This window comes from Rattus norvegicus, chromosome 19 (genome assembly GCF_021556685.1).
Source record: "Rattus norvegicus strain SHRSP/BbbUtx chromosome 19, alternate assembly SHRSP_T2T, whole genome shotgun sequence".
Classification (NCBI taxonomy): Eukaryota; Metazoa; Chordata; class Mammalia; order Rodentia; family Muridae; genus Rattus; species Rattus norvegicus.
Window position 1 is genome coordinate 18,115,698 of NC_141552.1, and position 12,270 is coordinate 18,127,967.

General features: G+C 44.7%; 1 protein-coding gene across 1 annotated transcript; it reads left to right on the forward strand.

Annotated features, from left to right (window-relative positions):
- Window positions 1-7,867: 7,867 nt before the first annotated feature.
- LOC147998952 (disks large homolog 5-like) lies at window positions 7,868-11,876 on the forward strand. Its single transcript, XM_087595961.1, has 6 exons — window positions 7,868-8,054; window positions 9,089-9,248; window positions 9,717-9,860; window positions 10,494-10,569; window positions 11,379-11,484; window positions 11,608-11,876. The coding sequence occupies exons 1-5, from the start codon at window positions 7,928-7,930 to the stop codon at window positions 11,421-11,423; spliced, it is 552 nt and encodes a 183-aa protein (XP_087452087.1). The 5' UTR covers window positions 7,868-7,927; the 3' UTR covers window positions 11,424-11,484; window positions 11,608-11,876.
- The last annotated feature ends 394 nt before the right edge of the window (window positions 11,877-12,270 follow it).

The window sequence follows — 12,270 nt, forward strand, 5'->3', positions numbered from 1 at the left end:
GAAGAGAAGATTTATCTTGTCCCATTTCCTTGTAATAAAATGTACTTACCTTATCTGACTGTCCAGACTTACCTTCAGGGACCCTGTTCCAGTGCCATAGGTTGACGTCTGGGGTGTTGGGAGCCCTGCATCAGGTCGCATTCCTTTCTGTGTTTCCCGATGCTCAGTGGCCATGCCACTCCAGCATGCTTTGAAATGAACCAGTCCGCAACCGCCACCACCACCACCACCACCACCACCACCACCACCACCACCACCAGCAGCAGCACCACCACTAATTTGGTTTTGTAAATAAAGTTTTATTGACATCGCCATCCTCAGCATTTACATCCTGTTCAGTGCTGCTTCTGGCTGCAGCTGCAGGGTTTAGGAGCCACAGAGCGCTTTAGGCTCCCAGAGCTGAGAGCATTGACCTTTTGCCTTGTTTGTGAAAGAGGTGACTGACCCCTGTGCTCGAGGTGGCATTTCCGTGCCCCTTAACCCATAGCATAGGTCTCTGTGCCATCCTCTCCCTTTGCTGTGGTGTGCACTTCCTGGTACATTTCCGTTAGCTCTTGACATTTCCAGAGCATTGGGTCTTGCAAATTGAATTTGCATGGCACCAGGAATAGACCTGATAGCAGGGTATGGGACACGCCCTATGGGGACCCTGCCCAGGGGCATAAGCTTACTTTTCCAGTCAACTCCCTGAACAGTGAGCCTTTGTGGGACAAGGTACTTCACGACATGACTTGACCTCTCTGCAGTGCACCCAATCCCTGCTTGGCTCAGATGTCCCCCAGAGAGGTTGTGTGAGTGTCCCCAGTAGAGGCAGCACTCTGTGTGGTGGCATTGACATGGCATCCAGGAAAGTCAAAACCAGAGGGACATGTCGGGAAGTTGGAAGCAGATGTCTGTGTCCATGGAGAGAAGGATGGACTAGACACTCCTACAGGGGGTGAGCTGAGAAGCACTTCCTTGGCTTTTTCACAGCCGTGTAGGCTGCATGCCATGCTGTGTACCCATGTTGTGCTGAAGCCCCAGGCTTTGATTCTCCCACAGCTGCTGTGTCCAGGGGCCAGGGTAGGATTAAGCAGACTTCAGCAGGAGAAAGGTGAAAACCCTGGTTGGGGGGTGGGGATGGCACAGTCATAAAACTCATGCACATGAGGCCCCTGACTTAGAGCCGTATAGCAGCTATGACAATCCAGCTCTGGTGACACTCATCTGCAATGCCAGGCCATGGGGGGGTAGAGGCAGTAGGATCAGTTGTTTAATTATCCTTGGCTACAAGGCAAGTTCGAGGCCAGCCTGGGCAACTTTGTCTATGAAAATAAGACAAAATGAGGTCTTGACTCTGAGCACCACAGTCTGTACCTGGCACGGTTGCCCCACCCCAGGTAAGAAACCCCTCTGTCCAGAGGCCATAACTGCAGGATACCCCTGGCCAAGTGTCTATACAGCGCCCTGTTTGACTGGACTGTGCTGAGTACCAACCACGCTCTCCTCAACAGGAAGGACATGGGAGAGGCTGTTTCTGTGAGGGCCCGGGCCCTGAGACAGCCAAGAATAAACCCTGTCCTTGGGAAAAGCCATGGAGACTAGGAACCCAGGGGATCTCTGCAAACACCAGGGCTGGCAGGGGACTCTGATCCTCTACAGCAGCTGCTCTCAATCTGTGGGTTCTACATCAGAGCTCCTGCACACCAGACATTTACACTACAGTTCCTCACAGTAACAAAGTTACACTCATGGAGTTGCTCTCCAATAATTTTATGTTGGGATGACAACGACATGAGGAACTGAAATAAAGAGACACAGCATTAGGAAGGGTCAGAACCGCCATTATATAGGAACCCAGGCATCTGCACTCGGTGTCTGGAAGTGTGGTAGGCTAGGCTTCACCCTCAGCGATGCCAGCATGTGGGCACCAAGCCTAGGATCCACCCCAATGCTTCCTGGATATGTGCAGGCCTGGTTCCATCAAGAAGTAATAAAGGAACCCTTGGCAAAGAACACTGGGTACCAAACAGGTCAGGAAAACACACCCCCTCTGCTGCAACTCCTCTCAGGAGGATTGGTCTTCCCAGGAGTCCCCAGCTATAACCATAGCTTGTCTCTCAGTGTTTGCCCATTGGTGTCTTGGCCATATTCAGATTTGAGGACTTTGAACAGAAAAGCTTTGAGCAGATTTGCATCAATGAATCCAACAAGTAGTTGCAGTCCCACATCACCCAGCGCATCTTCAAGCTGAGGCAGGTGAGAGTGGACACCTATTCCCCAGCCCAGCCCAGCCATCACCCTGAATGTCAGCTGTGTCCCTCAGTATCAGCAGGATGGGGCCTGGGCACCATAGGTTCCCCAGGACCTAAAGCTATGTCCTTGAACTCAGTGCCATGCCTAGCCCTTCCAGCCTCTTTCAACCCTTCTGGATGCTCGGCTCTTCCTGCAGCAAGGCAGCAGTGTGCACATTCTGTCACGTCATTTGTGTGTGTCTACAGGAGGTCAGAGCCTGTCCCCTCTGTTCCTTTCTTTTGCTGTATTTGCCTTTCTGAGGAGGTAGGACCCACACGTATGGGAGGCAGCCACATGCATATTCTGCAGCCATGTCTGATTCCTCTGAGCCTCAGTCCCACTTACACACCTACCCTTCAACCTCCCCACTCCATGTCACCCCTAGGGCTCTGTAAACCTTCCTGCTTTCTGTCTTTATATAATTGGTGACACTGCAGCCCTCAGTGGTGTCATACAGTGTTAGTTTGTCTTTGCACTGCCTGGAGGTCTGACTTAGGAGAATGGCTACCATTCTATTCCTGTTCAAGGGTCAGAATCCCATTCCTATGTAAGGCTGAATAATATTCCAGCACATGGCTGGGCCATGTTGAATTTACACAGTCACCTATGGATCTTATTTTTTGGCTTGTAAACACACACATATAAGACTCAAGTGACACCCAAGTGGAGAATTGCTGGAGGCTGCCATTGCTTTCTGAACCGTCTGAGAGACCATCTTGTCCACAGTGTATAGGGCACCATCTACTCATAGCTCACACAGCATGAGAAGATTAGGGAGGGTTAACCTGGCTTCTCTGTCTCCTACTTTCTGCCAGACTAGCCCTAGCATCTTTCTGTATTGCAGTGAATGTTTAGAACCCAGGAGGATTCCAGCTTCCTTGCTCAAATATAGCAAGTTCCTCCTTGCCTGCTTTGAGACTGAGTCTCATGCAGCCCAGGCTGGCTTTGATCTCACCATTAGTTAAGATGGCCATGAACTCCTGGTTCTCATGCCTCAGACGTCTCTGAGTGCTGGGTGACAGGTATGCACCACTCTTAAGTCCTGCCACTGGGACAAGAGTGAGCAGAGCCAGCTCTGAAGCACACACTTTGCTGGTGTCAGTGATGACTGACTTATGATCCTGTCTTCCTTGCACATGGCCCTTCTCCTTGGTGCATGCCATCCTTCCTCCCTGTGACTCATGGGGGACACCAAGCCTGAGGATGTCAGGAAGAAGTTTACTTACTTCACTGGGTTGGAGGCTGTTAGGTTCCTGCGTCAGTAGGTGAGATTCAAGCTAGAAGGTTTGTGGCATGAGAAACGGGAACAGAACTGGAATGGCAGGAACAATCGTCGCCTGGCTCTGAGAAGACCAGGTGGGCAGAAACTCATCGTTGGGCAGGTAGTGAGCTCAAGACCAGCCTGGGCATTGCTCAGCACATGTGAACAGGTATGTGTACATGGACATGTGTTTCCCCCACATGGTCACCACTTATCCAGGCACGGTGAATACTTCAAGGAGCTTTTTATGTTTTAACATTGTGTGTGTTTGTGTGTCCATACATACATATACACACATACATTCGTACATATACACGAATACACGTACATGAAAACACATGCATATACATGACTATACACATTCATGCTCACACACACATATATACACAACTACATGCATACACACACACATACACACACATACACACATACATGCATACACACATACACATATACATACACACATACACACATACATGCATACACACATACACATATACATACACACATACACACACATACAATACATATACACACATACAAATACACCTATACACACATATAGACAGACATATACACACATATACATATACACGTATACACATACATGCATACACACATTCATATCCACACGTACATACAGACATATACATATATACTCACATACATGTAAGCACATGAGTGGAAGCCAGAGGACAGCTTGGCCCTTGGTTCTCTCCTTTTTACCACGTGGGTCCTGGGGATTGAGTCAAGCTCATCAGACTTGACAGCAAGCCCTTTTAACTGTAGAGCCCTCTCATTGGCTGCCAGTTGCCTCTTTCCACAAATTCTATCCATGGTGGGATGTTTACAGTTGTTATTCTCATGATTCCTTCAGCAATAGCACAGACATCCTTTACACTGCATTAGGAGTTATAATTCATGTAGATGTCAGGAGAGCTGGAGGCGTGGATCAAGAAGAGAGCCCACTTTCAATGTCATTATGTGGTATTGCCTTAGGCCCTTTTATACACTCCCCTGGCTTTGTCTGAGTATATGTTTGAGGTCTCTCTATGACTGTGCAAACAAGTAAGCGATAGGGCTGGGCCACACAATAGGAAAGTACTTGTTCATCCAAAAACAAAAACAAAAAACAAACAAACAAACAAAAATAGCTCTAGGGTTAAATATTGGTGCTAGTACTGAACTACACAGCCAGAAGGTATTTTTCTAAGTAAATAAGACAATATTAGGGATGACAATATGATCAAATATCCTACAACATAAGTTTGCAATGTTACCTACATTTTATAAATCAAGTCTGACCACCGTTTTGGTTGTTTCCAATCATGTCTGAGTGCATCATCACGGGAATCCCAAGGAAAATCAGAAATGGGTTCTTGAAGCTGTTGCACAGGGCCAGTATAGACCTAAATACCACAGAGGAAACCTTGATTCTTATCACAAGGGATCATTTCACCATCCCTCTTGTCACATAACTTATGGCAAGATGTCACCTCTCCTGACCTTAGCTTCTTCTCCTAAACGCTGCTGAAGGGAAGATTTGGTGTCAAGGGATCTGGATTCAAACCACACCAACACTGAATTCATTTAAATAGGTGTAGTTTATTAATGCACACACCAATACAGTTCAACCAGAGCAACAGCTCACAACTGTGTACTGGACATTGCTAGGCCCCGCTCATTGCAAAATCCACATGGGCTCATGCACAAGTGCTGGAAATGCTTCGGTCTATGGGCCCTGACTCAGGCCATTTTACACATAATTGTTCCAATTTTCCTTGAATCTATTGGGTCCTATGTGAAGAATACACTTGGGGAACTTGTTAAGATTAACAAACCTCATAACATACAGAACATAACAGGGTATGTGACCAGCACCACACAGTTCAACGTCAGAGTTTTTTGTTCTTTGTTAGTGTTTTTCTTGGCATCCATGATGTGGAGGCATATTACAGAACAATAGGAAAGAGCTGGCTGCTGTGTAACAAATTTGCTGCTATTAAGGTAGGTATGGGGGCAAGACCTCAGCAGTAGCCCTTAAGATGGGAAGGAGATGATGTGTTTGATAACTGAAAGGAGCTGCCTCAGCTGTGTTTCTCTGCCTGCTCAGTGCCCATTCAACATCACTCTGTCCCTGAAGAGGAACTCAAGGTCTACCCCCTGCTGCCTGTGAGCCAGGAAGAGGCACAGAAAGACAAGGCCACAGCACTGGTTTCCAATCCCTCAGTAATGCTGGATTTCCAATAACGTACTTGTATACACAAATACAGTGTGGTAAGTTGCAATAGATACTAATCATTTCTCACATAGGGCAGCAGTTGATTGACTACAACTAATTCTATTAAAAAAAAGAAACCTGGCTCTTGTAGAAATATACAAAGAAATATCTAGCATGGTGGGGGATGAATTCTGCCCTGGACTGAACTCGTGGAAGTGGGGTTGGGAGAAAGATGCTGGTTAAATAGCCCACCAGGTTCACATTGTGTCAACTTGATTTAATCTAAGGACAAAGAAGTGGAGTATCTCTGATCGATTTCTTCTAGTACCTTTAAAGCATCACTGGGGTTTGAACTCAGAACTTCACACTTCTTGATGGGGCAACTACACTCAAGGAAGCTTGAGACTGTCATAGGGACAGTATTATGCTATATATACAGAGTAGATAATACTAAGATGTTCAGATGGTGATGTCCATTTGTATGCACTCTTAATGTGGACCTAAAAAAAGAGAGATCAAGGTCCTTAAAATAGAAAGATCAGTTCCAGTTGTTTTCTACCATTCCAAACAGAACGACTGGTAGGGAGAGAATGGTAAATAATCGAGAATTCGTAGATGATGCTTTGAATGAAGTGTGGATTTCTGTGCTGGTTTAAAACAGGGTCTCAAGTATCACATGTTGCCCTCTACCTGGCTGGCCAGGATCACTTTGAGCTCAGATAAACCTCCTTTCACTTTCTAATAAATAGGCATAAAAGAGTGGCCTCCAAGGACTGTGCAGACAGCATTAGCCTTTCACAGTTGAGGTGTGTAACCCACAACTATAGTTTTAGCCATGTTTTTCCATGTCTACCAGCTATTTCAGATTGTTGCTGTTATATGCCTAACAATCAAGGATGCAGAAAAATAACCTGATACAGAGTAAGGACATGGTGATCACATGGTGCCTCTTCCGTACATTCTGGATGAGGTTTGTTAAAATTCCAATATTGCAAAAAGCTTTATATAGGGCCCATCACATTAAGGGTCACTATGCACTGTTCTATCAAAAATGGCCTAATCAGAACTGACTCCCCTATAACACTTCCTGCAATCCTCATATGAGAAGCTTGAGCTTTTAGTTTTGACTTTTTCTTTTCTCGTTCTTTCTTATTTTTTACTATATAAGTTGAGACAAAGATAGTTAAGGCCATGAATTTGCCCCCAAAATTTGAACTACGGATGTGATCAATCAGTGTTAGTGGGTGCATTCTATAAAGTATTCATTTTTTACTATGATACATTCTTTTGTGTTTGGTGGGGTGGCCATTTCCCAGTGTACAGGTGCTGGGACCTTGCTCTATCCACTTAATGATGTTTATAGCCTCATTTTAGACATTTCTGTGCCAACCTCTATATCTCTTGTGTATTTTATTTCTCTGATAAAAGCTCGTGGTATATCTTACTCAGGCCTGTGAGCAGTGCTCCTTTGGCGACATTGGTGCAATGAGCAGAACCCCACAAGCAGCATGAGGTTCCCTTCACTGGTGTCTCCAATATTGCATTTTCCTCTGCCAACTGGTGTCCACACTTTTACTAGCACCTTAAAGACTTCAACTCTTTCTCCTAAGGAATTTTCTGGCAATTGTCGATTGCTAAGCACATGACTTCATGAGTGTTCCCCTAATACACACCCATGTTGTAACCTACCATGCAGACTATTTCTTGATGTGATATAAAGCACCTGTACATAATGAGACAAGAGAACTTTTGACTGCATATTCAAACTGGTGTGAAATCTCAGAAGTTTTAATGGCTAACATTGGTGAATGTGGACAATTTGAGTTAGGATGAGACATTTTATGGGAAAGATTTGACAGGAAACATTCATTTAGGTGCATAGGAATTACTAAGGTTTTTTATAATCAGGAAAATTTGGCTTTGGAAGCAGGAGATGCTCAGTGGCTCTGCCCCAGGAAATTCTCCTGGAAAGGGCACCTCAGCTTATGCTCAGTACAGGGAGAACATTAGCAGGGAGGCAAAGTCTGCTCCCCATGACATCTGCTGTCCCTTCTTGGACATTCTATTGTCTCCTAGAGAGTTCTGGCATCCTCTGTGATGTCACCAGTGTTGTAGTGACAACCAGTGCCCTAGTTTCTCTCAGTCCGAGTCTGGCGGTTACAAGCTAAGACATGTTTTTCTGTCTTCGCAAGCGTTTTGGGAGGGGGAACGTCGATTGTGGAGAGACTAGAGTGAAGGAGTCTGGCCTTTCGTCTCAAAGTAATGATGGACAAAGACAGCACTTCTGGGGAATGTGGAGTAAGTTCTGGGCAGTGTATTTTGAGCTTCCTGTCAGGGGGGCTGCAGGCTTAAGCTGACCTTTCTAGCAATGGGCCACAACAACTGGAGCATCTGAAAAGGAATTGAATTTCCACGAATATCACAATTCCTTAAAGTCAAGGATTTCAGAACTTTAGTTTCCCCATCCCCACTGGGAGGATATGGTAAGGCCAATGCTATTATACTGTGAACTTCTGGTCTTTACTTTTCAGTTCATTTGCTCTGTTACATTGATATAATAACACCATCAGTGGTCATGGAGGGTCCACCTTTTCTGAGTTTAGACAGGGCAGCAATGTATCTCACTATCATTGCTTCTTTAAATACAGTGGGTATCTGACAGTAGTAACAGGGAGAGATTGTGCTCCAGGCAATAACCTTATGTTCTTAGACCTTCTCTGATTTCTTCTAACTGGCAGGGTCATCGTTAGCTTTATATATTAGAGGTTGTATGTTACAAACATTTTTCTACAATACCAAAACTATTTGGAACGTTTAGACCAAGATTCAGCCTGTAACCTATTTGCACTTCTGGGGCATTTGGTATTTCACATAGGGACACTGATAAGTCTATTGAACATATCCTCCCTTGGAAATGCATTTTAAATCCAAAGTTGTTGCCTTAGAGTATCAGGGTAGGACATCTGAGTGTCTCCAATCACTCAAGTTTTGTGGATGGTGAATTTATCATCTGAGTTCTGAAGCCACAGGGGTGAGGGTCCTGAAACCAAGCTGTACCCTGTTCAGCTGACAATAATCCTGGAGAAGCCATCTCCATGGTACATGTAAGCACGTGATGTCCGGAATAGGGAACACCTGGTTGCTTACATCTCTTGGTCTCTATAGAGTAGTGGGAGAACTGAGATCCCCTGAGGAGGCCTCTTAAGCATAGACCAATCGCCTAGCAGTGACACTGGGTTCCTGGCTTGTTCTCCTGTTTAGGCCTCACTGAGGTCTATGAACACTCTATGCATTCTTCCCATGCAGGTTAACTTGTGTTCTTCTACCTACAGACGCTGGGAGAGAAACATCATCCCCTGGCACTGACCTAAGCAAGAATCAGGCCATGAAGGAAAAGGAGAGGCTGATTAAAGAGCTGCAGCTCATTACCGAGGAGAGAAATGACCTGAGAGATCGCCTGAGGTTTCTGACAGAGAGATCCATGAAGAACAGGTATGAATCGCTCCAAATGCTCTTGTTTCATTCCTGGGTCTGCAAGGTCACCTTTTTCTTATCCTGTTAAGGTTTTGGGTTCTAGAAAGCTGTGCCTCCCTAACCACCCTGTGCTAAACCTCACCTCCCATATAGTGGAGATTCAGAACCTGACCCTTCCTGAGGAGTGAGATTGAAAATGGACTCATCTGCTTCCATTTATTGAAAAGCAGAACTTGTGGTCTGAATGAAGAATTCGTGGATAAAGTCAGGGAGAGTGAGTGCCCAGTGTGCATTTGCAAAGCCCTTGACAGCTGGTGGCTTTGCAAGATTGTAATTGCAGTGAGTTTCTGGTGAGTCTCTGTACTTGCTAGGCAGGGGACTGAGTGCTGGAAGATCCAGGCAGCAGCCTGGGGTAATATAGGACCCACCCTGAGTTCATATATTCCTAAATGCCGATGTTCATTGTATTCTATCATTTGGGGCCAGGCCACACTTCAGGCCAAATCCATATTATGAAGACCTGGAGAGAATGGAGGAGGCGGTCATGTCAATTCTGCACAACTTAGAGATGGAGAACACTGAGGTCCATGAGAACAACCATAAGCTGAAGAAGGAGATTACCTTCTCTAGGTAAGTCCTGGTCAGAAAGGCTATCACTTGTGGAATGGCCATTTCTGACTTTCTTTGTTCTGGATTGGACGGTCTTCAGCTCTGGTTCTATCTCTTGTGCTGTTTACCCATCAGTGTTCCAGGGTCATTAGGACTCAGTTTTCAGTTCCATAAAAGACTGTTCCTCATCCCAGGATTGTCTAGGCATCTTCAGAAGGCTCTAGAGAGAACAGTACTGATTGAAGTCAGCAGAAGGTTATTAGGCTGACCTGGACCTATGGTGTCACACCAGGTTTTACAAAATTCAGTGCGTGGACCACATGGTTAGCATGACCTTCTCTTGGTTCTACTGACCTCCTTTGAGGGTGTTGGCCCACTACTAATTGATGTTGCCCCAATGCATTGGGCTTTCATGGATAGTTGTAGATCCATGTTCTTTCTCAGAGGTGTGGACACTAATTGGTGTCAGGCCAAGCAAACAATTTATTCTTCCCTGAATTAACTCTTTATGGTTTGTGCAGCAGCCTTATATGTATCAATATGCACGTTATTAAGTCTTCATGGGTATCTGGGACCTGGTAGAGTTAGTGGGACTTGGGAGTAGGAATGGGAGAAAGAGCCAGCATGATCTTACTATGCATACTGTATTTCCAGAAACCTGCTCAGCCAGCTCCTGATGGAGAACACATGTAGGAAGAAGTTGGTCCCTCTAAAGCAGGAGAGCAAGGAGGTACATCTTGATTGTGCACTGAACCAGAAATATTTGGTTGACTTCAACAAGAAAGATAAAGACCATCAACGGCCAGAACCAGCATTATCAGTTAGGGACGAGCAGATGTGTTAGCTTAACAATATCTGATAAAATTTGCCAATTTGATACATCTTTGCTTCTCTTACCACCTTTCTAATTTACACTCACAACCAGCCAACCACCTCATTTAATGGAATTGTTCATTGCTCTGCCTATGCACAAGTATTCTAGGAAGTTAACCACTTTTCAGAAACTGAATTATTGTGCAAGCATATTTTGCTGCTCTTTTTGAAGCTGCAGTCTAGAAATGGTGACAGATGAATAACATATCTCATTATTGAATATCCATGTGATAGATTGGATCCTATGTAGAGTTTTGAACAATTTCTTGGTTCTTGAACAATTGAAACTCTGTGGTCATGTGACCTCTTGTGTAGGAAGCACCTTTGGGATAAGAACCAAGTGGAAATGTCAAATTAGTACTTGCATTGGCTTTATCCTTGGTGACATATAGACATCTCCTTTCTTCCTGCAACCCGATGAGGTCTCTTCTTATTGCCCTGTTCTTGGTTTGCACTGGTATAAGTCTGGGTCCCAGATTGGCAGCCCACATTACTGTGTGGCTTGCTGGAGATTTTGCCCTGCCCACAGAGTTAGCAACAATGATATCAGTTAAAAGGTCCATGTCGACTGTCCAATAGAACTGAGGTGGTAGAAGGCAGCATTCTGACAGCTGGCTTGCATTTCCCCACCAAATCAGTGTCTGACAAACTGCCTTCCTCTCCCAGGTCTCAGAAAGTGCAAGAGAGCTGGAATTGGACACACCCCAGTAAGAGAGCTTCCTAAAGAATAAGTTGCTTTCTCAGGAGTCCCTGATGACCAACATCCTGAATGGTAACAACATTTTTTGGATGAGTATTCATCCTCTGCATTAATTTGTCATTTCTTAGAGACCCTAAATTTATATACCACTAAGCCATCCTGACTGATTGAGGTCTTACTCACTTTCTTCTTCAGAAAACAGCACCTGAGAGACAACTTGGGCGACTGCCTTTCATTATGTGTGCTAGAGGAGAAACAGCAATACGTCTGTGCTTCTAAATATTCGTTAAGAATATGCTTTTAGAAATATTTTTGTTATGATTTTAATTGAAGTTTTCTTTTTGTTGTTTCATATTTATATGTTCTTGTTACTATTTTTACTTTCAAATATTTTTAAATATTTTTATTCATTTTAATCCTGTTTTGTTGTAAAAATGTATTTGTTATGAATAAAAATTGAATTCTATCTCTTGACTCTTAAGATCATCTTTCTTACTCAAGGGTTCTGTCCCTTCCTGTGGACCTAGAACTGACAGCTACAGATGGATCTCTGCATGTTCCATGGAGCCTGGGCTAATAAGTGAATTCAAAGTCACCAAGGGGTACCCAGTGTGACAGTGTCTTTTGTGTGGATAACGTGGCTGTGTCTCTGTCACACACTTTATGATGTAATCACTGACACAATTTACCCAATTGTTAGGGTCCATGTAGTTTTCTGAGAGAGCAGCAGATGCTCTACCCTGTGAGTCATCACCACAGCTCCTGCAGGTGGCTTTTGTTATTCCACATGAGGTGCTGTATTAGGTGGACAGGATCACCTCCAATTAAATAGAGAGATCTCAGGAGATGTGTGTTCAC